The sequence below is a fragment of the Chelonia mydas genome, chromosome 2 (genome assembly GCF_015237465.2).
Source record: "Chelonia mydas isolate rCheMyd1 chromosome 2, rCheMyd1.pri.v2, whole genome shotgun sequence".
In the NCBI taxonomy this organism is placed as follows: Eukaryota; Metazoa; Chordata; order Testudines; family Cheloniidae; genus Chelonia; species Chelonia mydas.
Window position 1 is genome coordinate 116,609,731 of NC_057850.1, and position 26,383 is coordinate 116,636,113.

Sequence of the window (26,383 nt, forward strand, 5' to 3'; positions counted from 1 at the left end):
TTTATTGAAAACAGTCATTCAGTTTGTAAAGTGTCACATACATTTACATTTCCTTAGACATGATTTTCAATCAGTATCAGTAACAACTAACCGTGATAAATATAAAATTAAAGAGTAACATCCCTGCCATTGGTGAATATGTAGCAATTAGGGATATAAATACTGTTTAAAAAGTGAACCATTTAAATGATTAAAAATATGTCATTTAAATGGTTAACCGATTAAATGGCTGGACCTGCTCCGGCCAACGCAGCTGGGGCTGCTGGGATCGGCCGGCTGGCCAGGGGTTAATGGTTAAGGCGGGTTAACTGGTAAGACTAATTCTTACCGGTTAACCGGTAACCTTTTACATCCCTATTAACCGACCACAGTTGTGTTTATTGCTAACTACTTCAACAGCTTCATTTTTAGTCAAAAATGCTTTTTTGAACAAAGCCTAAATACAAGTGAAAAATGAAGCTTTTGAAGACTCAGATTTGGCTTATAGTTTCACTTCTCAAAGAAGTGAATCCAGATATGAAGTCATGATTTCACAGTTCTGTAAAGCCCTGGAAAATCATGCAGTTTGTCTCTCAGAGCCATGACACTTCATATCTCTGTACTTTATAACACATCTACATGGTGCTTAATGATACCTCTTTGTTTTACAGGGTATCTCATTAACGGTTTTTAGAGGTAGAGATTTCAGTTTCACTTTCTAGTAAAGCTGGTCCAAAATTTTTGAAATAATGTTAGCATGCATTTAGTGTTAGTCGTTAGGAAATATCAATGCTACAGCATTTACCTGTGATTTTGTGTTGTACAGGTGTAGTAGGAGTATATGCAAAATTCCCCTTCTTAAAAGGATTGGATTCCGTTTTGCCTGAATAATTACAAAACACACAAATGCAAAAGTATTTGGTCATCAAAAACCTAAAGGCACAAGTACTTCTTATACTATTATAAATATTACAACAGTTTTGAACACAGTTAATGCTCCTAATACAGAGGGGGGAAGGGGAAAAGGTGCTGTTACCCTAAAAGCTAAGAAGCTTTTTAACAAATCCAATAAAAGTATATTTAATTAAACAAATCATAGTTTAGTGAAGTGCCTAACAACCTGACTCCGTGTCAAGATCCTCTAGCGTAGACCCTGCATCCATACAGAGTCTGCGAAGTGCCAGTGTGACCAGTGAGATTCCACACAGATGTAAGAGTTCCTTTGCAAGCAGATTCCAGTGCAGGATTAGAGTGTAGATATGGATTTAGGTACCTAATTTTAGGTACACAAATTTGAAAATTCCAGCCTAAGGTAACACAACAAGTTAACAGAAGAGCTGGCAGGTCATCTGATTCTCAGGGCTTGCCTATATGGAGCCTTAGTGCGCAGCAAGCCAGGGTATAAATATACAGCACACTAGCATGCCATGCCCTAAGTCACCCTGTGGACCCTGCTGCCATGCACTAACTTCTATAGTGCACTTTGACTTACTGCTGTTTGAAACACTAAGTATGGAATTTTTAGCACGTGGCAGCAGCGTCCATAGGGCAACTTAGGGCACAGCAGGCTACTGTGCTGTACATTCACATCCTGGCTTACCATGCACCAAATCTCTGGGTGGCCATGCTAGTAGTCTGGTACTTTCTCCACTATATCATGCTGCTTCTCAGTAATCTCTTCTGCATTTCTTTTTTCTTTCTATCCAAATACTTGAACATTAGTGATTTTGAGAGTTACAGTTTCCACCTGCAGATGTGACAGTCACAGCTCTCACAAACTCCTCGCAATCAATATATTGATATAGACAGCAATCGCAGACTCTCCATACAGCGGTTTTTTGGTGGGTTTTTTTGGACAATGAAATCTTGCATTCTGTCAACTCTGTATCACCTGTGGTTTCTTAGCCCACGTGACTAACGTAGCTGAAGTCAATATACTTAGATTGACTTATCGTGGTGTCTTTACCGACTGCTGCCGCTCCCCAGTCGACTCCACCTGCGCCTCTCGCGGCGGCGAAGTACAGGAGTCGACGGGAGAGCGCTTGGGGGGGCAATTTATCGTGTCTAGACTAGACATGATAAATCGATCCCCCGCTGGATCGATCGCTATCCGGCGGGTAGTGTAGACATACCCTTAGTGTAAAGTGCTGAAAAGGAATGCCATACCAGGAAAATCCAGCATCTAGGGTAAGATGATTAATCTGTATAATACCTTGTCCTTTTCCTAAATGGTATGGGACAACCTCCACTGAACACACGGTTACTGACCTGTTTGTTTATGTTTGTTTTTTGCTAAACTCTCAATATTCTCTCCCTTCTTGACCTCTATAGCCTTCTGTTCCTAAGGATACATACCTCACCTGCAATTGCTAAGAGGCATTGCCATAGCAGCATTAGATATAACCTGCTCTCTGTGCAGCTAAGAGTATCAGCTTCCTGTTGGCTTGAATTTAGGGACACTTATGAACATGGATCTTTCATCTGGTAGAGCATTTACCCAGTCAAGCCACCAGAGCTGGCAAAGATTCATTTTCTGAAAGGTACCAAATATCCTCACTCTAACACTGTTTCTGTGCTGCAACTGATCTGCAGTAAGATTCTGACTCATTTTACACACCTTTGTGAGTCTAAAATCAACTACCATTTGTTTCTAGCACAATCTGGTGATTGTTCTTGTTTATGGTTCTTTCACCCTAGATGGGCTGGGAGAGGTCATTAGTTATTTAGCTGCCCAACTTACTCCCTGGGGAATTTTGTGCGCAGAATTTTTTATTTTTTGGCACAATATTTTAAAATTCTTCAAATTTTATTTGTTAAAATAACACTACATAATCATGCCAGTTTCAATTATTTTGGTAATTTATTTCAAAATACCTGTCAGCAAGTATGTCTGTAACAATACAGACACACACAAAAATTCCCCCAGGAGTAGAGAGTTAAAGAAACTCCTATGACAACCCAGTTCCTGTTTCTCTGCCCACCCCAGAGCCCAGCCGGGGGTCCAGACACTCAGAACCCCTCCCGCCCCCACCGCAGAGCCCAGCTGTGGGGCCCCCCTGCTAATATACCTCAACCCCCTCCTCTCCAGAGCTCCACCGTGGGGGCCCCCCCTTGCCCGGGCACTTGTTCCCCTACTCCCCCAGAGCCCAGGGATCCAGAGGGAGAAACAGCCTGATGCTTGGTCCCAAAATTTCATGGAGTTTCCTGCATACCACCCTCTCCTTCCCTCAGGGCATGCTGGGAACTGCAGCTGCCAGGAACCCTCTAGCAACCTCCTCCTCCCCCCAGCAGTGTCTTCTATGTGCAAGCTGGGTTCTGCTGAGTCCAGTGGCCCCTAGTGGTGGCTAGCAGCACTGCAGCCCATTTCTGTGGGGGAAAGGAAATTCTGCAGGCACAACATTAATTTCTGCAAAATTCTGCATTGTGCAGTGGCACAGAACTCCCCCAGGAGTACCAACTGGATAATAGCATGCAGTCAGTGGCTTGATTCTTCTCTCTTACACTGATGTAAATCAGGAGTAACTGACATCAATGGAGTTACACCAATGAAAACAAGCACGTGAGGAGAATCAAGCCCACAGCATTTTAATGAACTGAAGTGATATAAAAGTATCAGGAAAACGAAGAGCAGTGGACCATAATATGTCTAAAGGAAAGCTTTTGCGACCAGCCTTTGCTACCACAGCCTGAAGAGTATGAAATCAGCTGCTTGTTGGTATGTGAGCTACAAATTGGTCAGTGGCCATCTTACTTCTGGAAGACGACAAAAGGAGTACTGTTTGTGTTTTAGACAAAAAAAGTAGTAAGACCAATATCTCACCTACCTGTCTCTGTATTCAAGCTCTTTGGAATCCAAGGTGTGGATGCTTGTGGCTGCTGGTCTAGGCCAGATTCAGGCACAGGAGGTTTATTCAGACTAAATGTATTGGCTGAATTTGATCCATAGAGATCCTCTGTACATCCTGCTATTGGATCTACAGGCCTTGTCCCATACATAATATTTGGATTGTATGGTAAATTTTCCCATATTGGAGTTGTTGCAGCTGGTGGTGGTGGTTGTTTTAAATGACTGTAACTGGTCACGTTACTATAGCAACTGGCTTTTGATCCTGTGCTTTCAGCTTTCAGATATGATTCATTCATCTGTGGAGCAGCAGGTGGAGTTGCAAATGGATCAAAGGACACCCTTCGTCTTCTTTCCTCCTCTCTCTTTTCAGCACTGTATACCAGAGGTTGGCTTTCAAAATTATCCATCCGGCTGCCATACTTATGATAATTTAATTCATCCTGCAATTTTCTTTCTAGGCCCACAGAGGCCTCAAAGGAAGTCTCACAGCTCTCGACAGGCTGGTTCGCCGGAAAGGGAGCAAACATGGCTTCATCCACATTGCCAGTCATGAGACCCTGAGAGCTATGTAGGGAATTGGGCTGATCTGCAGCAGGGAAGGGAAATTTAATACTTGAATTAGCCTATAATGCAAAGATATACCTGTCGTTTTCAATTACATCTCAACAATACCATGGTAGAGTCTAGCATTTTTATATTAAAAACAGCTAAATAATTCATAACTAAAGGTAATCTCTTCCAGAAAAGATAATATATTTTACATTTTACTTAAGATCTTTTCATCAGAAATGATCTTTATAAACTGTGGGTCTGACCATACTGAAATCCATGGCAAAAGCTCAGTGACTTCAATGCTACAAGACCGGATCCTATAGACCAGTGGTTCTCAAAGCCGGTCCGCCGCTTGTTCAGGGAAAGCCCCTGGCGGGCCAGACAGGTTTGTTTACCTGCTGCGTCCGCAGGTTTGGCCTATCGCAGCTCCCACTGACCACGGTTTGCCGCTCCAGGCCAATTGGGGCTGCGGGAAGTGCGGCCAGCACGGTACCTTGGCCCGCACCGCTTCCCGCAGCCCCCATTGGCCAGGTCCAAACCTGCGGATGCGGCAGGTAAACAAACCGGTCTGGCCCGCCAACGGCCTTCCCTGAACAAGCAGTGGACCGGCTTTGAGAACTACTGCTATAGACAGGTTTCAGAGTAGCAGCCGTGTTAGTCTGTATTCACAAAAAGAAAAAGGAGTACTTGTGGCACCTTAGAGACTAACCAATTTATCCAATGAAGTGAGCTGTAGCTCACAAAAGCTTATGCTCAAATAAATTGGTTAGTCTCTAAGGTGCCACAAGTACTCCTTTTCTTTTTGCTATAGACAGTATCTATAGGGATAGTAAATGTTTCAAGCACCACTGAAATGCACTGAAATACAACACAACACATCAGGCCAAGAAGGGAAGAATGAAAGGTCTTGGACTTTAGAGGGCCTGGTTCACTAATTTACCTCCAATGGAGTTATACTGCACAAAATTGGAGAGAGACAGTGGAGAATCAGACTCTCAGAATTTCACTGTAGGTGCTACTTTAAACAGCACTAAAAGTCATGTTTCTTTCAATGATCCTATCACAGCAAATCTCAAATTAGCCTTCATGAATGCATCATTCTGTATTTTTAATGAACTTTGACTTTTAATCTGTCTAGCTTGTTCTTCTAGAGTTCAGAGAATATATTTTAATAAAGATCCATTTAATGTCTATGGGCGAAGAGGGAAGTAACCCATGATTTTCACCTAAACCTTACAGATAAATTCTGTCCTTGGATGGTTGTGCACACATAGCTTCCCTTAGAGACAATGAAAGGTTTGCTTGTGGTCTGAACTGGATTGTTTGAATTCTAATCATTCTATAGCATCGCAAGACTGAACAAATAGGTCAAAACCTGCTTTTTTTATCATGTTTGTAGTATGGGGCTGAAGAGGATCTCCTATTGAGATTTAAAAGGATTACAGCATCAACATGGAGCTTTGAAATGGTCTTGTAGATGCTGGGCATCACTGAAAATAATGGGGCTCAAAAAGGCCATTGTAGCATTAGAACAAAGCTTATATGGGACTAGATAGTCAGGGGATTGGTAATGATGTATGGAATGTTGACCTTCCTATCTCTAGAATACATGTTTGAATCCAATCCAAGTTGGTGGTGAATGAAAACCGTTACTATCTGATGGCTGCTCCATGGTAAATGTGACTTGGTTGACTTACTCTGGTTTCAAGTGGATAAATATCACCACTGCAATAGGAAAAAAACAACCCCACCATAGTTGGCAACTGTCAGCACTCAACAGACAGGTGCTAGATTGAATGTCAAGGACTGTGACCGTCTCTACAAATGATCCTCCAGGGCATCCTTGAGGACTCTTAGGCCATGTCTACAATACCACTTACATCGCTCAGGGATGTGAAAAAACACACCTCTGAGTGACATAAATTATGCCAGCATAAGCGGTAGTGTGCAAAGCTACTGCCACTCATTGGGGGTGGTTTAATTATGTTGATAGGAGAGCTCTCTCCTATTGGCATAGTGCAGCTACATGAGAGATCTGACAGTGGCACAGCTGCATCAGTACAGCTGTGCCACTGTCAGATCTCTAGTGTAGACATAGTGTAGACATTCTCGGAGGCTGAGTTTTAAAACCCAGGGCAACGAATCTGAGGCTCAGGTTGGAGCCTGGCCTCTGAAGCCTAGGGAGGCTGCAATGTCCACACTGTTCTTAATGATCTAGCATGAACCCGGGTCTGTACACCCGTAGCAGGGAGTCTCAGAACCTGGGTTTTAAAAACACAAGCATATACATGCCCTTACACTATCACGGGCTGCACTGTGTCTATCTGCTGGATAAAGAGAGGACTTTGATTGTCCTCTACAAGGTTGTCAGTGGATCACCTTTCACAAACACCACATTCACACCAAAGTTTTTTTTTTTTAAAGGATGAGAGAGTATGTAACATGGTGCTGCTACGTTTTAATATTTTTCCTAAGAAAACATAACTTACACATTAAACATGTAGCCCTGCTGCTGCCCGATTAAAATCCATTACCTCTCCTGAAGAACGGTGTGAGTTGCTGCTAACCTGTCTTGGGGGTGAGGTTTGTCAGGCAGATGACAAGACTGATCACATAGTATTATCTGAACTAGATTATCTTCAAAATGGTCTGAGCAAAAGAAAACTTTGCAGGAGGTTTTTACTGGATTTTCTAACGTCGTTTATATGTGCGTGTGTGATGGAATGTGTAAACCTGCCTGTGATGGGGCGTGCACCGCGCACTGGCCCTGCAAGAGCTGAATTAGGCCAGGTAAGCCCAATCTGTTAATTAGGCTGCAAACTGGAGCTTTTGGGCTGGAGGCAGATAACTGGAGAGTTGCTCACTTGTGCAGGAATGGGGGCGGGGGGTATATAAAATACAGGAAACGGGGGCTCCTGGGAAAATCTGCAGTCACTGACTGGGAAGAGGGAGGAGTGTTTGGAGGTAGCAGAGATGGGTAGCCTGTAGTTGCTCACTGGGAGAAGAGAGTGGTGAAGCTGGCAGACCCAGAGAAGGAAGGGAGAGCCAAAGGTTAGGACAGCTCAGGGAAATGCAGTAAGGTATGGGATGGAACAGACTTGACTGCTGATTATAGGGTACCTGAGCCAGAACATGGAGTACAGAATGGGCCCAGGTTTCCCAACCAGCCACTAGGGAAGTGCATAGGAAGACTGCCTGAGTCTGTCTGGCAGAAGAGACATCTTCCCTCCCCCCTCAGAAGGGGAAAGTACAATAGTGACCTAGCTGGAGGGGTGAGTCACAATGAGGCCACAGCAACTCCTAGAGCGAAAGAGCGGCTGCACACAGGTGGAGGGATGGTTTGCAGCCTTGGGGAAAGGTGTTGACCCGGTGTACTGTTCCCCAGAACAGCCAGGAGGCAGTGCCAGACTTGCGGAGAGTAGAGCACCCTGTCACACTGCCACAGCTGGAAAGGGATTAACTGGAGCCTGAAAGCTCTATTAGTACTGTCTGGGTACACCTGGAAAGGGTGAGTCAAGCTCAAGGAGGCCTTGAAGGAAGGAGGTCAGGGCAGTTGGGAGGACCCAGGAGAGAGGACATCTAATGTGCTCTCTGAGTGGGAGAGGGCTGGCAAGCGCTAGTAAGAGAGGTAAACCAGGAAAGTGCAGAGGGAGGATTAGCTCTGCTAGTCAGTGTCCTGAGAACAGGATGAAGGATTCTGAGAACTAGACAGAGAGCTTATAATCACATGCCCTAAATTGCTGGGAGTGGTTTAATGGTATTCTTTTTGTTTGTCACTGCTTAGCAGAGAGACAAGGACTGTAGAAAGACCCGAGGAGGAATAGAAGACATTTGAGTTGATTATTTGGGATTTTAAGGACAGTGGTGACCATGGAAGGAGGGTGACACTAGGGGAACCTGGCAAGGTCCCAACACAAGAGACCATCTGAAAGGCCATAAGGGGCACTCTAGGATGGTGGACCTGTTACACAGTGCTACAGATTTGAACCCCTGCTAACAGGGCACTTGGGTGAAAGAAGTACAGAGACACACCTTCCACTACAGATCTAGTGGTATGGCCACATATAATTATCTACAATTATATACTTCCTCAAAGCTGTGAAACAAACCAGGATTTGAGCTGATATATGACAAAGGATGGAACAGATGAATGGAGTAACCCACGACCAGTCCCATGGTGTCCAAGGCAGAATCAATAAGGAGCAAGATCTTAAAACAAGTGACACATTCTAGTTTTTTTCACTCTAGTTGTTCTCAGGACACTGATAAGGTTGGACTGGAAAGGGGAGATGATTCCAAAAATTGATATAGCATGGTACTGAAGCCTAAAGACCAAGCAAAAGTTTGTTGGTGTGAATCAGAGGACAGGCTAAGGATGTTATCAAAGTGAACATATAATGTAATGGACAAAACAAGTATTGAACAAATGAAGTACAGATGGAAAGAGAAAATACTTTCTGCATGGAAAGACAAAAGCACAAGAGTTTAAAAATAACCTGGTTTTTCAAACTGTAGCGCCTGGAAATAGTGATCAAGAGATAGTGTTTGTGACTTGCATTTTAGAACAGCAGATAAATCTGATCTTTTTATTCAGTACTCCAGATTCTCTCCCGAGTTCTGAACAACTGGGTCTGTTCGTTACAGCTTTTAATAATAATGGAATCAATTTTATTTGTCCCCAATTTTGCCCTAAGCAGGCAATATGAAATAAAGTATTATGAAGTGATGTAGTAATCACCTGTTTGTGCATGTCCGTTACTTGGAGATTCTGCGACAGCATCTATCTGAAGGGACTGCATCCTCTTCACAAGTTCAGTTGGCCCAGGGTACACTTTCTGTACACAGGAAAAAAAATATCATGAAGCAGGTGAAAGTTTAAGCAAAGGAAGTATCTTTACTGTAGAAACCAAATGCATCCCCTCAGCGAGTGGCCCAAGTGAACAGCTTGCACAGATTTCACGTTCTTTGGTGGAATGCTGGTGGACCATGATCCTTGCTTTGTGGGGCTTGCTTACTAGTGAGGTTAAGTTTACAGACAAGCAGTGTCTACTTTCAAGGAAGGCAGGAATGATTACTATGTAAATATAGGGCATGATGCTCTGATCTGGCCAAGTTGTGCCCTTACTCACACTGACTACTACCTTAGTCCATGAGCTAATCCCATTGGACTAGACAGTGACTCTCTGCACTGCTTCCACCTCAGGGCTGTACCTACAAGTCATAGACTTATCACAATGCAATCTACAGGATTGCTTGCAGAGTAAGATGCTGCTTAAAGGGTAGCAGAATCATGCCCTATTTTATGTATTTACATGTAGAGTTTAACTGGAAAAAAAAAAATCCACGGCTATGGCCTTGTTCTGACAACTGTTTATATGTGGGATATGGGGACAGTGAGCTTGGTGAAGATCCTTGGAAGGAATGTTTCATAGTGTTTCACTGCACTTTCACCTTTGCAAATCCTTGTCTTTATTTCTCAAGGCCGAAGAAATAATCATCTTTACCCTGGCATTTTGATGTTCCAGCCATTCATGCCTTTTTGATGTCCTTACTCAAGTAAAACTTGACGTCAAATGCAGTTTTACCAGATTAAGGACTTCTGGATTTGACCTCTTGTTCTTACTTGCACTTCTCAGAAGGTCATTAGTCACTGTCTTACCAGGAAGTCTTTTCACAAATTAAAAACCAACAACAATCTCTTCCTGTAAACGTATCTTGATCCCAGGTTTTCAAAGTTAAAAACTTCATTTTGGCCTTCTGTTAGGGCCTGATTCTGACACCCTGCTTATGTAACTGTGTATTACCCTGCTCCAGGAAAAGTCCCATTGGTAAAGAGTGCAGCATACTCCACCCTTGTCTTATTTAAAAGGGATTATTTTCAGAGAAAAGTGCTACTCAAAAATCAAACAGTAAAAAGCTTCAAAACATATTGGTACAGCTTTGTTACTTGACCATATTCATTTGCTTTTATGTTGTATCCTTATCTCCTACCCGTTGTCTGTTTCTGCCTTCAGACTCTCAGCCATTGAGGGCAGCGATTGTTTCTTTTGTGCTTGTGCAGAACACAGCACAATCCTGATTGGTAGCACCCAAAAGCCCCATAATATAAAATATTTACTACTCAGAATTAGTATGGGTGTTAGAATCAGTTCCAGTAGAATATTTATTGTCTGTTTTGTCAACTTTATTTTGCAAAGTTTTGCTATCTTGCCAAAGAATACTGGACACGTCTTCAAAGTCACCGCATGGATTTCCCAAATCAGAAATGTTTTAAATTCCCCATCCTGCAATTTCAGGGAGAGGGAAAGCACCTGACAAAATATGGCTGTGTAGCAGAACGGCGGCACCATGGGGACACTTTCACTTATTAGTTTAAAATATTGGGGATGCAATCCTTGTCACCTGCATATAAATGGTACTTTCATTTCAGGGTTCAGCCACAGCATCAGGCCCTTAATGTCAGTAGGACTACTCCAATAAGTAAATGTTTTCTAGTGTGACTAAGGGCTCCACAATCTGGCCCAAAGCATTTGCCAGGAAGTAACTTGCCTTTCATTATTATTTCAGATCAGGAAAGCATCCTTCTGCACAACAGTTTGCAAGCTACATCCAATGGGAGGAACAGGGAACCAAGTTACAGCTGAGAGAGGACTCAAAACTTTGAATTTCCTGACTTTTTTCTTGTTTAGATTACAGTAATGCTTAGAGGTCTCAACCAGGTTCAGGTTTCAGAGTAACAGCCGTGTTAGTCTGTATTCGCAAAAAGAAAAGGAGTACTTGTGGCACCTTAGAGGCCTACCAATTTATTTGATCATAAGCTTTCGTGAGCTACAGCTCACTTCATCGGATGCATACTGTGGAAAGTACAGAAGATCTTTTTATACACACAAACCATGAAAAAAATGGGTGTTTACCACTACAAAAGGTTTTCTCTCCCTCCACCCCACTCTCCTGCTGGTAATAGCTTATCTAAAGTGATCATTCTCCTTACAATGTGTATGATAATCAAGGTGGGCCATCTCCAGCACAAATCCAGGGTTTAACAAGAACGTCGGGTGGGGGGGTAGGAAAAAACAAGGGGAAATAGTTACCTTGCATAATGACTTAGCCACTCCCGGTCAACCAGGTTCAGGCCTCTCTGTGCTAGGTACTATATAAACATATAGTAAACTATGTATTCAAAAAACTCAGCAATAGCACTTCATAAGCTGTGAACCAGATTCTGTCACCTTAACTCATGTTGAATAGTAGCTTGCTCAACAAATAGCCTCTTTTAATTTCCATTAACGTTAATGCAGTAACACCAGTATAAAACTAATGTAAATGTGATTTCAGGAGGATTTCTAATGGAGGAAAGTTCTACTCACTGGCGATCAGAATCTAGCTAACAGGGCTTTTTTTACATTTAGCAGGGGCTGGATTCTGCCATCCATACTCACACTAAGTAGCCCTTTACTCCACAAGCAGACCTATTGGAATAAGTGGGAGTGCTTATTGAATATAGTATTACTTAGTGTGAGTAAGGGTGTTAGAATTTGGCCCTGTATGTATGTATGTGTGTGGGTTTTTTTACTTACAAGTTTACGCTCGGAAGCATCTGGGATGCTACTTACCTTTATCTTTCTCAAGTCATCTTCAACATCTTTTTCTAGTTGCTCACAGTAAAATGGCTTGTATTTCTGACTAATTTCTGCAGGAAAGGAAGAGTTGAGGAAAGTAGTTTTAAACAGCAAATATAAATGACTGTGCTGCTTAGCTCACTTCCACCAAAACATTAACCAGTTAGTTACATAAGTTTATAAACAGGAGTGGGCTCATAAAAATGTAAGCAATGTTAGCAGGGCTGATTTAGTCTTAAAAAAGAATGTAATAAGAACTGAATTCTTGTTCACTTTTAAGTATTGCATACACTCAGTTGCACTGGGCTATTTAATAAACACCTCCCTACCCAACTGCAAAGCCCGCACAGGCTGTGACTTTAAGACAGGTGACTACAAAGATAGTGAGGGACAGCCAGGGTCTTCCAACAGCATTAGGCTTGGCTTCCTATGTTCTAAGCTCCTGTAGTGTCTTAGCAAGACAAAGGAACACTTCTATCCAGCTTTAGGGTCAAACTGCTATATAATCACTGGCCTGAGCCAGGGAGCTCTGGATAACAGGTGTCACCCACAGCATATGCCCTTTTCATGTTATCAGCTGTGTAATGGAACCCTATTCTTTGAGAGACCCCCGCTAGGGTGCATGGAGGGAGCAGGTTTCTGTGCTCCCCCAAGCACAAGGACTGCAATTTGGGACTGGCCCTTTTGCTGGGCATGCAAAAAGAGGAATAAGCCTTCTACCTCATCCATCCCCCTCATCTCACCTGTGCCATGGGGAGTCAAAATCTGTAAAGCACCTCATATACAAACTATATCCCAAATGGAGTGCCTTGCTCCATGAGTGGTCCCATTGACTGGGTCTGCTATTAACAGCTTTATAATACTACTTACCTTCTCTGAGAAGTATTTTATTATCATTGTCTCCAGTTTCCTGATGAGGAGAAACTGAGGCACAGTACTCCTATAGACCTGATGTACTAGCAGCAGAATATGCAGGTTTGACAATGGGATAGCAAGCAGGCCCCTAACAGGATACTGAAGAGCTTAAAAAAATGCAGGGGGTGCATGTTTGTGTGGTGAACTTTTAAGCTGGCAAAGCTCCACTGAAGTCAATGAAACTATACCAATGTATATCTACAGAAATATGTGGTCCAGAGTTTATTCAGAATTCAGATCATGGACTTGACTTGTGTGTGTGAGGAGATTAATTTTTATTTTGAAAAGAAACCTGAGACACACAAACCTGTGACAAACAAAAGTCATGACTTTCTGAAAGGAAGGATTAAGCTCATTTGCCATATTTTGTAAAACACTGGATATGTCCAAACAAAAATAATCCTGAAGCAGTATTTTACCTGAGAAGGTTGGACGATTCTCTGGCTTTTGTTGCCAACAGTGCTTCATTAGATCGATAATTTCCTTTGGACAACTGTCTTTAATATCTTCTGTATTTGGCCTGTCCCCTTTCATGATGCCAAAGCAAATGTGTGTTTCATTTATAGCATCTGAAAAACAAAATCTCAGATCAGACTCCTAATCACAGGGTTTTGCTACCATGAAAGGTCATCTTCTAGAAGCAGCAAAGTGCCTCATTTAGAACCATAAATCTGCTGGCACATGAAATGCTTACTCTATGGATCTGACTCTGAAACCCTCACTCGTGATGAGTAGTACTTACTGTGAGTTCAGTTACTTGCATGAGTAACTCCTTCTCAATAGGAGTTAGGGTTATGGAACTGAACCCCGTAGGGCCTGATTCTCAGTTGCTTTGTTCTAGTGCTTGGAGTAAAAACAGGGATGTGGCCCCAAATGCAGCTTTAAGCCATTTTACTGTTCCTGTATTCCAGGGCTGTTCAGGGGCCTAGCTGGCAACCAATATAAGTGAGAGCAGCCCGTAGCCTGCTCCAACTTCTGCTCTGCTTCCCATAGCCCTTCTGTGGCAGGGGCTGGGAGCAAGTCTGGCATGTATCCCTTAAGCCAGCTCTCCACCAGCAAAGGAGGCCCACTGCACTGGAAGGATTCTCCTGGGGGTTTCTCTGGCTCCTTTCAGGCCCAGAGTGGCAGAACTTAGCATAACTAAGAAGTAAGTGACCAGTGAGCAAACGCAAGATTAGTGCACATAACACTCTATGTCTACATTTCAGAGACTATACTGGCATAACTATGTTGCTGCAGCTATGCAGACATAACCCTATAGTGTAGGTGCAGCCTACCTTGACAGAAGTTTTCTCTGTCGCTGTAGGAACACCAACTCCCTGAACAACAATCTCTACATCAGTGGAAGAATTCTTACCTCGACATAGCTGTGTCTACACCCGGGGTTAGGTTGGCATAACTACATCAGTCAGGGGCATAGAGTTTTCACACCCCTGACTGAAGTAGCTGTGTTGACCTAGCTTGTAAGTGCAGACCAGGTCTAAGTGCAAATGCTGCAGGTAAAACTTGTCTGCCTTTTGAAAATCTGGCCCAGTCAGTATTTAGTATTTTAGTATCTGGTATAGGTTTCAGCACAAATAGGTTTGTAACAGGCAGTTAATGCAGTGTGTATCGTAGCATAGTCAAGTGAAGTGTAGTATGGCAAGAGAAGGTTATAATCCCCCAGGTGAAATGTGATTGGTAAAACAGAAGTATGTAGAAGGGGAGGAGAGAGAGAAAAACAAAGGTGGTGTTACTGGGTGTGGAGTGGGGAAGGGAGTTATATAGAACAAGAATTAATAGTTAACAAATTTAGTAGCATCTATGACACATGGGGATCCAACAGAAACCAGTCATTTTACTAGTAAACATCCCCAACTAGGGCATTCATTCAGAGTCTAGAGTTTTACTAATCTAGCAAGGCCTAAGTAAAATGGAAAACAACAGGGGTTTAAAATTGAAATGGTTCCCAAACTTGAAATCAGTCTGTTTGGATTTCAGGATGATGACAGAGCACCACCACCAATGCCTGGGAGTGAGGTATTTCAGAAACTAACACCAGCTTTATCGTGCGTGGTCAGTTAGGAGAAGCACTCCTAATGAGAGGTACTGCTTTCAGCTCTGGAAGCCTGAATTCAAGAGTGACTGAACCTCCAAGTAATATGAGCTTAGCGGTTATTTGTCCACAACATGTAGAACCACCACACAGTTTGGCAGAAATGTCAGTTTCTGCTCAGATGAGATCCAGAATTGCAATAGCAGGGATGATGCAGGTCAGGTATGAGTGCCACTGGGTAAATTATGTGGAGAAGCTTGTACTCTGATGGCCAATCGTAATCGGCTCCAAGCAATGCTCTGAGTTTCCAACACTCACTAACATTCACAGGAAATTCATCAAAGGAAACAAATACAGTATGGAAAAGTAAGATGTGCCTATGTCTGCTATATTGTAACTGAACTGATTTTAAGTGTGTTATGGATGTTACAAATTGGGATTCCACCAAATCTTTGATATATCTTAAGACGGATAAGAGAAGTGGTCTAGTGGTCAAAGCACAGGACTGGGAGTCAGGAATTTCTAAATTCTAATCCTGGCCTTGGACAGTAACTCCTTCCATGGCCTCGGCAAGTACGTAACCCATCTGCCTTAGTTTCCCCCAAGGATAATGACAACAACATAGGTGCACTGTGAGGATTAATTAGGCCTTGTCTACACTTGGAAATAGCCCTAATTTAGCAATCAGTGGCCAACAATTGCTGTAGCTGCATCAGTGCTGATCCTTAAGTATAGACAGGGGCAAGCCAGGATTTGCACCAACTGAGCTAATTGGGGCTTACTGCTGCTTCCAGTAGGGATAAACTTCAATTAGCTCCATCCATACAAACCTCTACATGTCCTTGTCCACCCTTAAAAGGCAGTACTGGTGCAGCTGTACCAATTAATGGTCACCGATTGCTGAATAGGAGCTATTCTTGAGTAGAGACAAGAATTTATTTAATGCTTATAGGATGTTTTGAAAATGTTATGTGCTAAGTATTATAAGTCTTAATTTTATAGCTTCCTTAAAGCAAACTCATTTAGCAATACAAGCCTCTCCAAGTGACTTACTTTCATATGGCTCTTTGTTGGCAAAAATTGCCCAGAGCACTATGCCAAAACTGTAAACATCTGACTTCTCCACAGGTTTTGTGTTAACTGAGAGTAAGTGCTCAGGGGCCATATAGTAAAGAGTGCCAGCGGCGCTCCTGGACGCGCTCTTGGAAGTGCTCTTGATTTTCCTCTGCCGGCTGGTCTCTTCTTTGGTCAATCTACTCCAGTTTTTAAAGCAGGCGACGCCAAGATCTGCAATCTGTAAAACAGGTCAAATCAGAGCTACTGAAAATGGAGGATGTGGCTAATAAAGGGGAGAGATGGAGCAAATTGTTTTCACATATTACTCAAGGCTTGTTAAATATGAGGGAATATTTATTGAAATGACTTATCTGAAACTCAAACTCTTCAATAAGTGTAACCAAAGAGGGTCAATTAAATCATATTTTAAAGATCTCTGTGAATTTGTTGCCTGAATCAAATACTGCCAACTGAGACACATTGAATTTTAACATGTTGAGACACTGTTATAGCCCAACCATGTTATAACACAACTTGGCTTTGCTTATATGTTTGAGACCAAACTGAGCTATAATCATGTTAGAGAACAGAAGTTCAGGGTGAAATTCATCCCAGTGCAGGAGGTCAACACAGATAAACGGTGGCTAAGATTAGGATAGGCCTAGATGGGGAATTAATCAATTCCATCCCAATTACAAAGGGGTTTCGACAAAGCTGTCTCCTAGCCCCTTTTCTTTTTAACTTTTATATCAATGTTTTAGCATTAAAAGGGCATCAGAATTCATGACCCCCCCCCCCCCAATATGAATCACTTTGTGTTAGAACCATGTTGTCTGTATAGAATATCTCAAACACCATTGGGACTGAAGCGTTTATTTAAACTCATTTGGTTTATACTGTCGATGGGAGGGCCTCCTGATAGATTTGAAAACTAAAGTAACTGTCTTTAGTCAGAGACAGAGGTTTCATAAATGGAAGATCAATGGGCAGTATATTGAACAAGTTAGCTCCTTCTCCTACCTGGGTATCTGATTCTCACAAAATTGTTTGTGGGATAAAAGTGTTCTGGTAACAAAAGAGGGCCTCAAATTCAATGCAAGCTGTGTTACATTTTTCCTGGACTCCTAGGGGTCACTTAATTGCACCACCCCTTAAGAGTATTTTGAGTCTTGGATTTTGTATGGCGCTTGGATTTTATATGGCACAGAAATATGGGGATGGAATAATCCCCACTGCCCCTGGGACTGGAAGTGATTCAGAACAAATTTCTCAGGAAGATTCTTGGTCTCCCAAATAATACCCCTGCTGCTCTTAGAGCTGAGACAGTTATGAATTCTATTCTGTCCAAAGTGCAATATGGGAATATTAATATTTGACTTTGCATTCATAGCATGCACCCATAGCGTTTGTCAAGGTTTGACTTAGCAGAACAGTTCAGTAGGACTTTTTTTTACTTAAATTTGCATTCTCTAGGTTTCTCGGAATTGGAAATAATTAGATTTATGTTTACAAATGTGAAATCCATAATCTGGTCGAGAATAGAAGATATTAATAAGCAAATATATTTGGTAGTGATTTCTATTTCAAGTAGGTCACCTTGGTTCCTCCTTGTTAAAAAGACTCCTGTGTATGCCAGATATTTAGAGAGTTTGTGTAATTACTTGCTAAGGAGGGCCATTAGAGTTCTCCATTTTCAATCAATGAAGACCGCTTACTTAGAAAGCTGATATACTGGCACCTCTGTCCATGAGGCTTATGGCATTATTTATTACATTGTAACCTGTATTGCCACTTACGGTCAAAATGGCTTTCCGTGTTTTTGTCCCGGATGCCTTTTTCTATGCCCTCTCAGATCAGGAACTGTTAAGAACTGACAATGTACAAGTGACGTATATGAAGCAACAGAGTTTCCTTACAAGGGGCTCATTAAATAACTGCAAGTAATGACAGGAGACTGTTTCAGTAGTTCATCTTCACAGGACATATGTCCACAGGACAAAAGACATGGGCTGCTGCAGAACCTGCTCAGATTTTACTCGGCAGCAGGCACCGTGCATAGGGGATTTGATTCAAAGCACCTGAAGTCAGTAGAAAAACTCCAGCTGACTTCTCTGGGCTTTGGATCAGGCCCACAAAACACTTCTGTGAAGGTCTGTGTCGCTGCTTTTCTTCTGTAGCTGCTGGCTGATATCTAAAAGTAAGGAAGAGAGGGAAAGAAAAGCACACACACACAAAAAGGTTAAAAAAGGAAAATGCAGGAAGAGGGAAAGGGCAGGAAGAGAAAACACAGATGAGACAGGAACAAAGGTGTGATATTTGCCATAAAGCAGTTTCATGTGCTGTTCTGGTATTTCTGTTTTTTCTCAAGTTGTGTTTGTCTAAAATTAAAAACTTGTAAATAAATTAATGAATAAAATAACCAAGTGAGCAAAGCCAGTATTTTCTCTCTACTTTCCATCCCATGTACTTTTGGCAGAGACAGATAATGAACATTTCAGGATCAGCTTGTCGGTGAGCCACCACATTTTAAAGATGGGCTACTAAAATTTGATTTTTGACAGCCCACTGAACTACTAGTTTATTAATCCTTGATAAATTGCAGCCTATATAACAAGAGCCACACCCTACAGCCCAAATCACAAGTGTTCTGTGTTTAAATTCTAACAGTACCTTAATGTGAAAGTCGTCGTCTACAAGGATGTTTTCTGGTTTCAGGTCTTTGTGTACCAAACTCTGCTCATTTAAATAAAGCATTCCTTCAATGATCTCCAAGATGAACCGCCCCTTCACAGACAAAGGAATAGTGGACTAAAATAAAGAAGAGGAAATACAAATTATCAAAACTATTGCATAGTACATCATAAAATGAAACAAATGGCCTTTAAAAGGCTCCCCGTCTCAGCCTCCCACAGTACCTTTACTCGAGGTGGGAATTAAAAATCACTGAAGTCCTTCTTGGAACTAGATTCCACTCAGTTGCACCAGAGTAAATCTGGAGTAACTCCATATTTACACTGGTGGAACTGAGATCAGACACCGGCCCTCTATGATTACTCCTCAGCGGTGATGCATCCACACAACTCTCATAGATTTCAGTGGGAAATGAACGCATGTACCTGAGGGCAGAATTTGGCCCAATGATTAAAAGACTCAAATGAGTCTATCAAAGGCTACTGCTATGTTAGATCCAAGATCTAACTCACTAGGGGTTAAATGCTGCCCTACTTGCACACACTGTAAATTAAAGGGGATATACAGCAGGGGTCAGAGTGGTTGTGGGAAAGAATATTTTACCCAGCAGCATGGTACCAGAGCAACATTTCGGGTACTCTGCTGCCAATACTCTAGCCCTCTCTAGGACTTTGTGCACCACTATATGGATAAGCCAGAGGGATAGTAGGCCTTTGGATCCACAGAATGGCAGATTCATTAACCATTCCCAGGCACTTTTCCAAGCCCTTCCACATGCCATGGAGAAAAACTTCCTAGAGTGCACAGGCAATTGCCTATCCCTTCCCCCACACCCTGTGAGAACCACAACAGTTCTGCTGCTTTTAGAATCTGTTGTACCTGTAGAGGCGAGGCTGCATTTGGCCCTACAGCAGGGAAAAGGGGATCAGAAATTGAAGATTCTATGCATAGTTATTTCCTTTGGCAACAAAAGCCACATCCTGTCCTTTTCAAATTTCTTATCAACTCTGACTGGAAATTTGCTTTCACTTCCCCTTATGAATAAGCTATAAACAACATTTCACCTGTAACCTTCTTAAACCAAAGCTTACACTGAGCAAATCACTGATTTTTTTTTCTGCCAAATAAAAGCAGAGAGTAAAATCTCTAAAAAGCCCTGCATCTTTTAAGTGATTTTTAAGATATTCAGCAGTATCAGCTTCCCACAGTAATAACTGATGAATGCACATATGAGAGATTATTTACTTCACTACTCACTGTTTTTAGTACTTTCATCAAGTTTCCCTTGTGCACATATTCCATCACCAGAGAGTAGTTTCCATCTTCCAGAATGATGCCTAGTAATTTTACCACCCGATCGTGACTTAGTTTGCGCATAATCTTGCCTTCTTCAAGAAGGGAAGCATTATATCTGTGAAATGGAAACTACAGGATTACATTGTGTACAGGTATCAGACTGGTAAGAGCATAGTAAGGCATAAATATCCTGTTGATTCATAGTGAAAGTGATGGCCAGAAAAGTAAGTCCATCTTCATGACCTCTGTAAGGTGGGCCAGATCTTCAGTTGGTTTAAATCCACTGAATTCGGTTTATACCATCTGAGCCTCCGGCCTAGTAACTTTTATATCTGTTCCCTACTTAGTCTGTCCACATACTCTTAATTTAGGGCCTGATTTTCAGTAAGTGTGCAGGTATACATGCTTTGTGAATGCAGTGCTGGATTTGTGTATGCAGATCCCTGACTTGTGTGTAGCTAGCCTGCTTACAAACTTGCTGAAAATTAGGCCCTCAATAACTTTTTTTTGAGTTTTGGAAAATGGTTTACATTAATCTTTGAGGACATGGCTATTATTTGGCCTAATTTATTACGGACATGTAAGATACCAAACACGGACTACTTTAGATTTGTCATTGCCTTCTCTATAGCTAAAAATATAATAATGTAGTTAGAATCTCAAAGCAAGTTAATCTTTTAAAATTGCATTTTACAAAGTGTTCTACGTACTCTCCTGTGGGGATGAAGAACTAGCCAGGGGAAGGGGAGACACAGACAGACCTCATAATTGTTCTATAGAATCTCTACTTCCATTTTAAAAAAAGTTAGCCTCTAGCTGTTGCGGGTTTGAAGGAAATTTCAAACCATGACCCAAGTGTAACTGATGCAGTTATATCTGCCGGAGTTTGCAGACAGTCTGAAACAATAGATCTGAAAGGTATGAACATCTCAGTGGGCACAAGCTCAGATGCCAATGAATATACTTTGTAAGTCACTGCTTACTATAAAAAATTAAGGAGGCAGTTAGAAATACAATCCAACTTCATAACATTATAAAAATCGGGGTAGGCCTTTACCAATAGACGGTGGAGCTGACGGAGGCACAATTAGTTTCATATTCCCACAGGGGGCTCAGTTTTCAAAAGTTTGTGAAACACTGTCCTATTGGTTGAAAGATCCATAAGTGAGATGCCTAAAACACACAGCGAAAGAGGGAGACACAGAGAAAGAGAAATGAAAGGGCTTTGGACAGTTAGTGCAGGAACTTGAATGGAGGTATGTAGGGCTTGGTCACCAATTTGTGTCAGTATAACTGTTGCTCCACACCCCTGAGTGACACAGTTATACCGACCTAACCCCCAGTGTAGCCCACGCTATGCCAACAGGAGGGCTTCTCCTGTCAACCTAGCTGCCGCGCCTCAGGGAGGTGGAGTACCTATGCTGATGGGAGAAGCTCTCCCATTGGCGTAGGTAGCATCTTCCGTAAGTGCTACAGCGGCGCAGCTCCACTGGGGCCGCTGCAGTGCTGTAAGTGGAGACAAGGCCTAGGACTCTTTAGTAAAAGCGCTAGTATTCCGGGACTGACTTACAAGCTACTTTCAGACAGGATTTATTACAGAGGGATCATCCAACCACGGCTGTGGACAGGGTTTAATTTGTCATGAAAGAGGTGCACAAATTAAGCGCTGGCTGTGGATACTGGATGTTCATAACCCTTGTTATTCTGGATTAATGGCTTGCAACACTGATTGTCCAATGCCACATTCTGCTTGGTCAGCTGGGCCTGTTGGTGATCTGCACCATCACTCAAGAGTGCACAGCTAGGAGCTCATCAGGAATGTTAAAAAAGGAATCCCTGTAAGCATTGTGTTAAATGGGGCAAAGTAAAGTTAGTGAGAAGAAAAGGAATTGTGGCCATACTGCAAGAGGAAGTAGCAGCTTCCCTGTAGTATGTTGTGTGCTAGCACTCTTCCAGGCTGTGATTCAAAGGGAAACTGCCCCCTCCCAGCCTTGAATATCATTCTACAGCAGTACAGAAGAGGCTGGGCTGCTTTCAGCTGCTCTAGGCTCAATTAGGAGCTTTTTAAAGGCTTCTGATCAACATTTTAAGTAAAAATAAACGTAAGGATTTGAGATAGAGGAGGAGAGAAAAACAATAAAGGCAGCCAGAAGGCAGGGGAGAAAAGCGTTGCAGGCAGGAGTCTGTGGACTATCAGAGTCTCTTCATTCACTTCCCGCTCTTAAAACTAAATTGGGAACCGTTCCATAGTCTCAGTTCAGTTTTTGTACTGAACTAGAAGAATGTGGGTATTTGTGTCCTTCTAGTGGTTGGTCCACATAAGAGGTTTACGACTCTACTCCTGCTCCCAGCGAATGGACTTAGAGCCTGACCCAAAGTTAATGGGAGTCTCTGCATTAAATGCAGTGGACTTGACCTCAAGCCCTTAGTCCTTCAGTTCAAGGGACAGAGGCTCCTGCTCGTCATGGTGTAGTGCTGGGGTTCAAACCCGGCTGTTGGCCTGGGCAGCATTAGTTAAAATAACAGAAATTGTTTTCCTGTTACTCCTAACTGGACATTTCCAGTTAAGTGCCTGACTGTGTTTTTCATTTACATGCTTAAAAAAAGTGCCATCCAGTTGAGTTTTTGCTCTCATTTAGGTACACAAGAATTTATTTGCTTTTAAGGACCCCATGTGGAAATGGTTAAATTCCCAGGTAATGGAGAACTTCATTATAAAGATGAGGCAATGCTTTAGAAAGGTTAGCTTTGGAGAAAAAATAAAAATCTTAGTGGAAAGTCTTACTGGTGCCTGCAATATCCTTATACAACACCTTTCTTCCAAAGATTTTAAATGGTATTTAGTCTCTCTCGCTTCATCTGCAGATCTCAAATTGCTTCACAAAGGAGATCAGTATCATCATCCCCATTTTACAAATGGGGAAACTGAGGCACTGAGCGGGGAAATGACTTACCCACAGTCACACAGCATAGCTGTGGCAAAGCAGGGACTTAAATCCAAGTCCGAGTTCAGTGCTCTATCTACTAGGCAACACTGCCTCCCTTTAAAATAAAGTAAATATGCTTCAGACCAATCAATGAAGCAGAGAAGTGCAATGTAGGGATCACAGCAACTGCCACTGGGGTGCAACACAGCAATGCTGCACACAGAGATAGTACATAATAGTTCAGGACAGCTAGTGAAGATGAATTCTCTATACAGTCCATGCAATATTTCACTAATGAAATGCAATTTGCTAATAAAAGATTCCACCCACATAATAACCATAAATCACTCTTAGTCCTAACGTAGAACACATTCTTCATCATCTTCAGTTTGGCGAGTTCACTATACAGCAATGTGCTGCACATGTTATATCCATCCTGAAAATATTCTCTGCACTGAAATGCCATTTACTCTAAGATCTCTTTACACTACTTTGGCAGTGTAAAGGGGTCTCAAAATGGGTGTAAATGTAAGGCCCCTGTATACTGTCAGAGTGATGTAAAGGGGTCTTAATATAAATGAGAATCTCTCTCATTGCCCTCTCTCTCCAACTTACTCTGTGCGCTGGGGTCCCGTATACACTGTTTTTAATACCACAAGCCCATGTTTCTTATGATAACATAAAGAAACCATTCCAAATCCTCCAGCATCTAGTTCTTCCTTCTGCAGCAAGTCCTGCGTGTTCATGTGAATATCTTCCAGTGACATGTTTGTAGCCTCCAAGAGCTTACGGTTTACAAAAATACAATACTCCTGGATCTGTAACATGAAGAGAGAAGACAAAGAAAGTGTCATCATCCAACATTCATCTGTCACAGTAAATGAAGATCTAATTATGCAGGTAGGCCCAGATCCTCACAGGTACAGCATTTCAACGCCTAACTTCCACTGAAATAAATGGGACTTAAGTGCCTAAATACCTTTGAGGATCTGGGCCCTGGGGCACTGTGTACCTCAAAACACCCTGGAACCCCGGTATTTACCACTGTCATATAATTATGATATGTTTTGTACAAAGTATGTCTGGTGAGGTATCATTTTAAAAGCCTTGATCTGTTGGACATTAAGATCCTGTTGGATTGTATGTGCTATCATTGTATGGGAAGTTATGAATTTTTGCTATGTGTGTGATACTGAAATATGTTGTGAGGCTGGGAACACCCACAACCAGCCTTTCAGGTACAACAATGGAGTAGCCAGACAGGCTGATGGTCCATTAAAGAAAATCCACTATCCCAGGAACTGTATTCAATGGAGACTTCTCGGAGGTAGCACTTAGACAATGTAGAATGCTTGACCAATGGAGGCAGATCCCCATGTCACAAGCATAGATCTTTCCAGCAAGCTGGAAGAAAGTATAAAGAGGGGAAGTGACATGACTCGGTCTCACCCCTATACATCTCAACACCTGGAAACATGTCAGGAGGACAAAGATTTTGAAATGGGGAGGGAGCCCCAGGCTGGAGGAGAGTCCCAGCCTGTGTATTGAAGATCTGTGACCTGTTTATACCATCTATCAGGGTGAGACACTGCTTGAATCAAATCCTGTTTACTTTATAGAAATCAGATTGTGAATTTCCTTTTATTTCTTAGGTAAGCAACTTTGATCTCTACACTTACTACTTATAATCACTTAAAAACTCTCTTTCAGTAGTTGTTAAATCAGTTTTATATTTTACCTAAAACAGTGTGTTTTGGTTGAAGTGGTTGGGAAATCTCAGCTCAGTTTACAAAGGCTAGTTTGTGTCCTCTCCACATCAAGGGCGGGGTGGACTGGATAATGAACTTACACTGGTCAGGCTTCTGACTAGGGCAAGACAATACAGTTTTGGGGTGCTGAGATGGGGGGAATTGGCTGGAGCCTCTCTACTGTTTTATTCATGAGTGGCTGGGAGAAGCATACATGTAACTCAGTTGGGTGTGTCCCTGTCTGTGGCTGTCTGTATAAGAATAGTACCTGCCATAAGTCTGTGGCTTGTCACAGCATCACAGTGTGAGAGGGATAATCCAAGTTGGTGGGACAAGAAGGCTCAGCAGTCCCACAGTTAAGGTTGCACCCGGGAACCCCATCACAGGCACACAGTATCTTGTTTATTTACCAGCATCACAAAATGATAGGTAAGTGGGCCCAACTCAGAGCTGATTCAGGTTGCGGTGTCCAGTTTTCAACTGGAACATCCGCTCGAAAAGGGACCCTCCCCAGCCTGGTGAAACTGAGCGAGTGAGTGAGAGTGGGGCAGAGCAAGCGACAGAGGGAGGGGGGATGGAGTGAGGAGGGCGGGGCCTCGAAGAAGGAGCGGGGCAAGGGCGTTCAGTTTTGACTGATTAGAAAGTTGGCAACTAAGCAGCATCTCATAAAATCAGGTCCAAAAATCACAAGTCGTGGTTTATGGTGACTTACTGTCACTCTAACATTTAGATCATAATAGTACTTGGTTTTTCTACTGGAGGATCTCAATGCATTGTACAAAAATTGATGAATCAGTTCTCAGCTTGTAATGTACAGCAGTTGAGTATTATTACCCTTATTTATAGACGAGACTATTGAAGGGCAGAGAAGTTAAGGACCAGATTTTCAAACGTATTTAGGCACCTAGAGATACAGATAGACACAGTGGGATTTTCAAAAATGCCTAGCGCCTAATCAATGGGACTACTTGTAGAATAAGGTATTACTCAGTGTGAGTAAAGGTGGTAGAATTGCACCGTTTCTTATTGCTTCTTCACGTCCCTCAGGATCCTCCCTTAACACACTCACGAATTATGAACTAACACTCTGTAAACAGTGTGAACCCTCAACAGAGATTGTGGTTTGTTAAGGACAGAAGAAAGTTTCTCTTCTCACAGTATAACAGAGTGTGCTGGCTCTCTAAGACATGCTTAGAGACAGCCCTACCCCAGTTTCAATCCAGAATGGCTGGAATTCTGAAAAATGTAGCCTTAGGTTGATAAGAGTTAGAGGCTGTCAGAGGGTGCCAGGGAATATAAGTAGCCCCTTTCCCTGAGAACAAAGGGAGAGTACAAAAGGAGCAAGAATTCTTGTGAGGATCCCTGCATACACCATAAAGAAAGTCACAGAGTTCTTAGTCTCTTCAGCCTGGGAGAGGCTTTGGAAAAAGCCAGGTAAGAGCTGACGAAAAGGCCTGAAAAGACAGCTGAGTAAAAGTATACCTTATGACCTTGTCTTCACTATGGGGAAAAAAGGGGTGCGCTCTTATTTGTGCTAGCTAACTTGAGTTAACTAAGAAGAGGTAAAATCCTAGTGAAGACTAGGCAGTTTAGAATTTTCACATTAAACTTTAACTCAACCTGCTAACTTGTGTGAAAACTACAAACTGCCTTGTCTTCACTAGGATTTTACCTTGCGTTTAACTAATGAGTTAGGAACACACCTATTTTTCTTTTTT

General features: G+C 42.3%; 1 protein-coding gene and 1 long non-coding RNA gene across 3 annotated transcripts in view; one reads left to right on the forward strand and one right to left on the reverse strand.

Annotated features, from left to right (window-relative positions):
* Positions 1 to 26,383, reverse strand: part of RIPK1 (receptor interacting serine/threonine kinase 1) — a 36,593-nt gene that overhangs the window by 4,251 nt on the left and 5,959 nt on the right. The window contains exons 2-10 of the mRNA XM_037893224.2: positions 23,533 to 23,735; positions 19,952 to 20,105; positions 18,674 to 18,811; positions 16,001 to 16,241; positions 13,332 to 13,481; positions 11,992 to 12,068; positions 9,117 to 9,213; positions 3,804 to 4,412; positions 785 to 862 (exon numbers count right to left, since the gene is read on the reverse strand). Coding sequence (XP_037749152.1) covers positions 785 to 862; positions 3,804 to 4,412; positions 9,117 to 9,213; positions 11,992 to 12,068; positions 13,332 to 13,481; positions 16,001 to 16,241; positions 18,674 to 18,811; positions 19,952 to 20,105; positions 23,533 to 23,684 — 1,696 coding nt within the window. The 5' untranslated portion in view covers positions 23,685 to 23,735. The remainder of the gene's footprint in view (positions 1 to 784; positions 863 to 3,803; positions 4,413 to 9,116; positions 9,214 to 11,991; positions 12,069 to 13,331; positions 13,482 to 16,000; positions 16,242 to 18,673; positions 18,812 to 19,951; positions 20,106 to 23,532; positions 23,736 to 26,383) is intronic.
* On the forward strand, positions 7,277 to 18,677 carry LOC122464561. Of its 2 annotated transcripts, XR_006288725.1 has the most exons (4): positions 7,277 to 7,458; positions 8,163 to 8,430; positions 14,893 to 16,892; positions 17,211 to 18,677. It is a non-coding gene; the product is annotated as an uncharacterized LOC122464561 (long non-coding RNA). The 2 variants fall into 2 exon arrangements; XR_006288724.1 differs by lacking the exons at positions 14,893 to 16,892; positions 17,211 to 18,677 and adding an exon at positions 11,505 to 13,338 and having other exon boundaries at positions 8,163 to 11,097.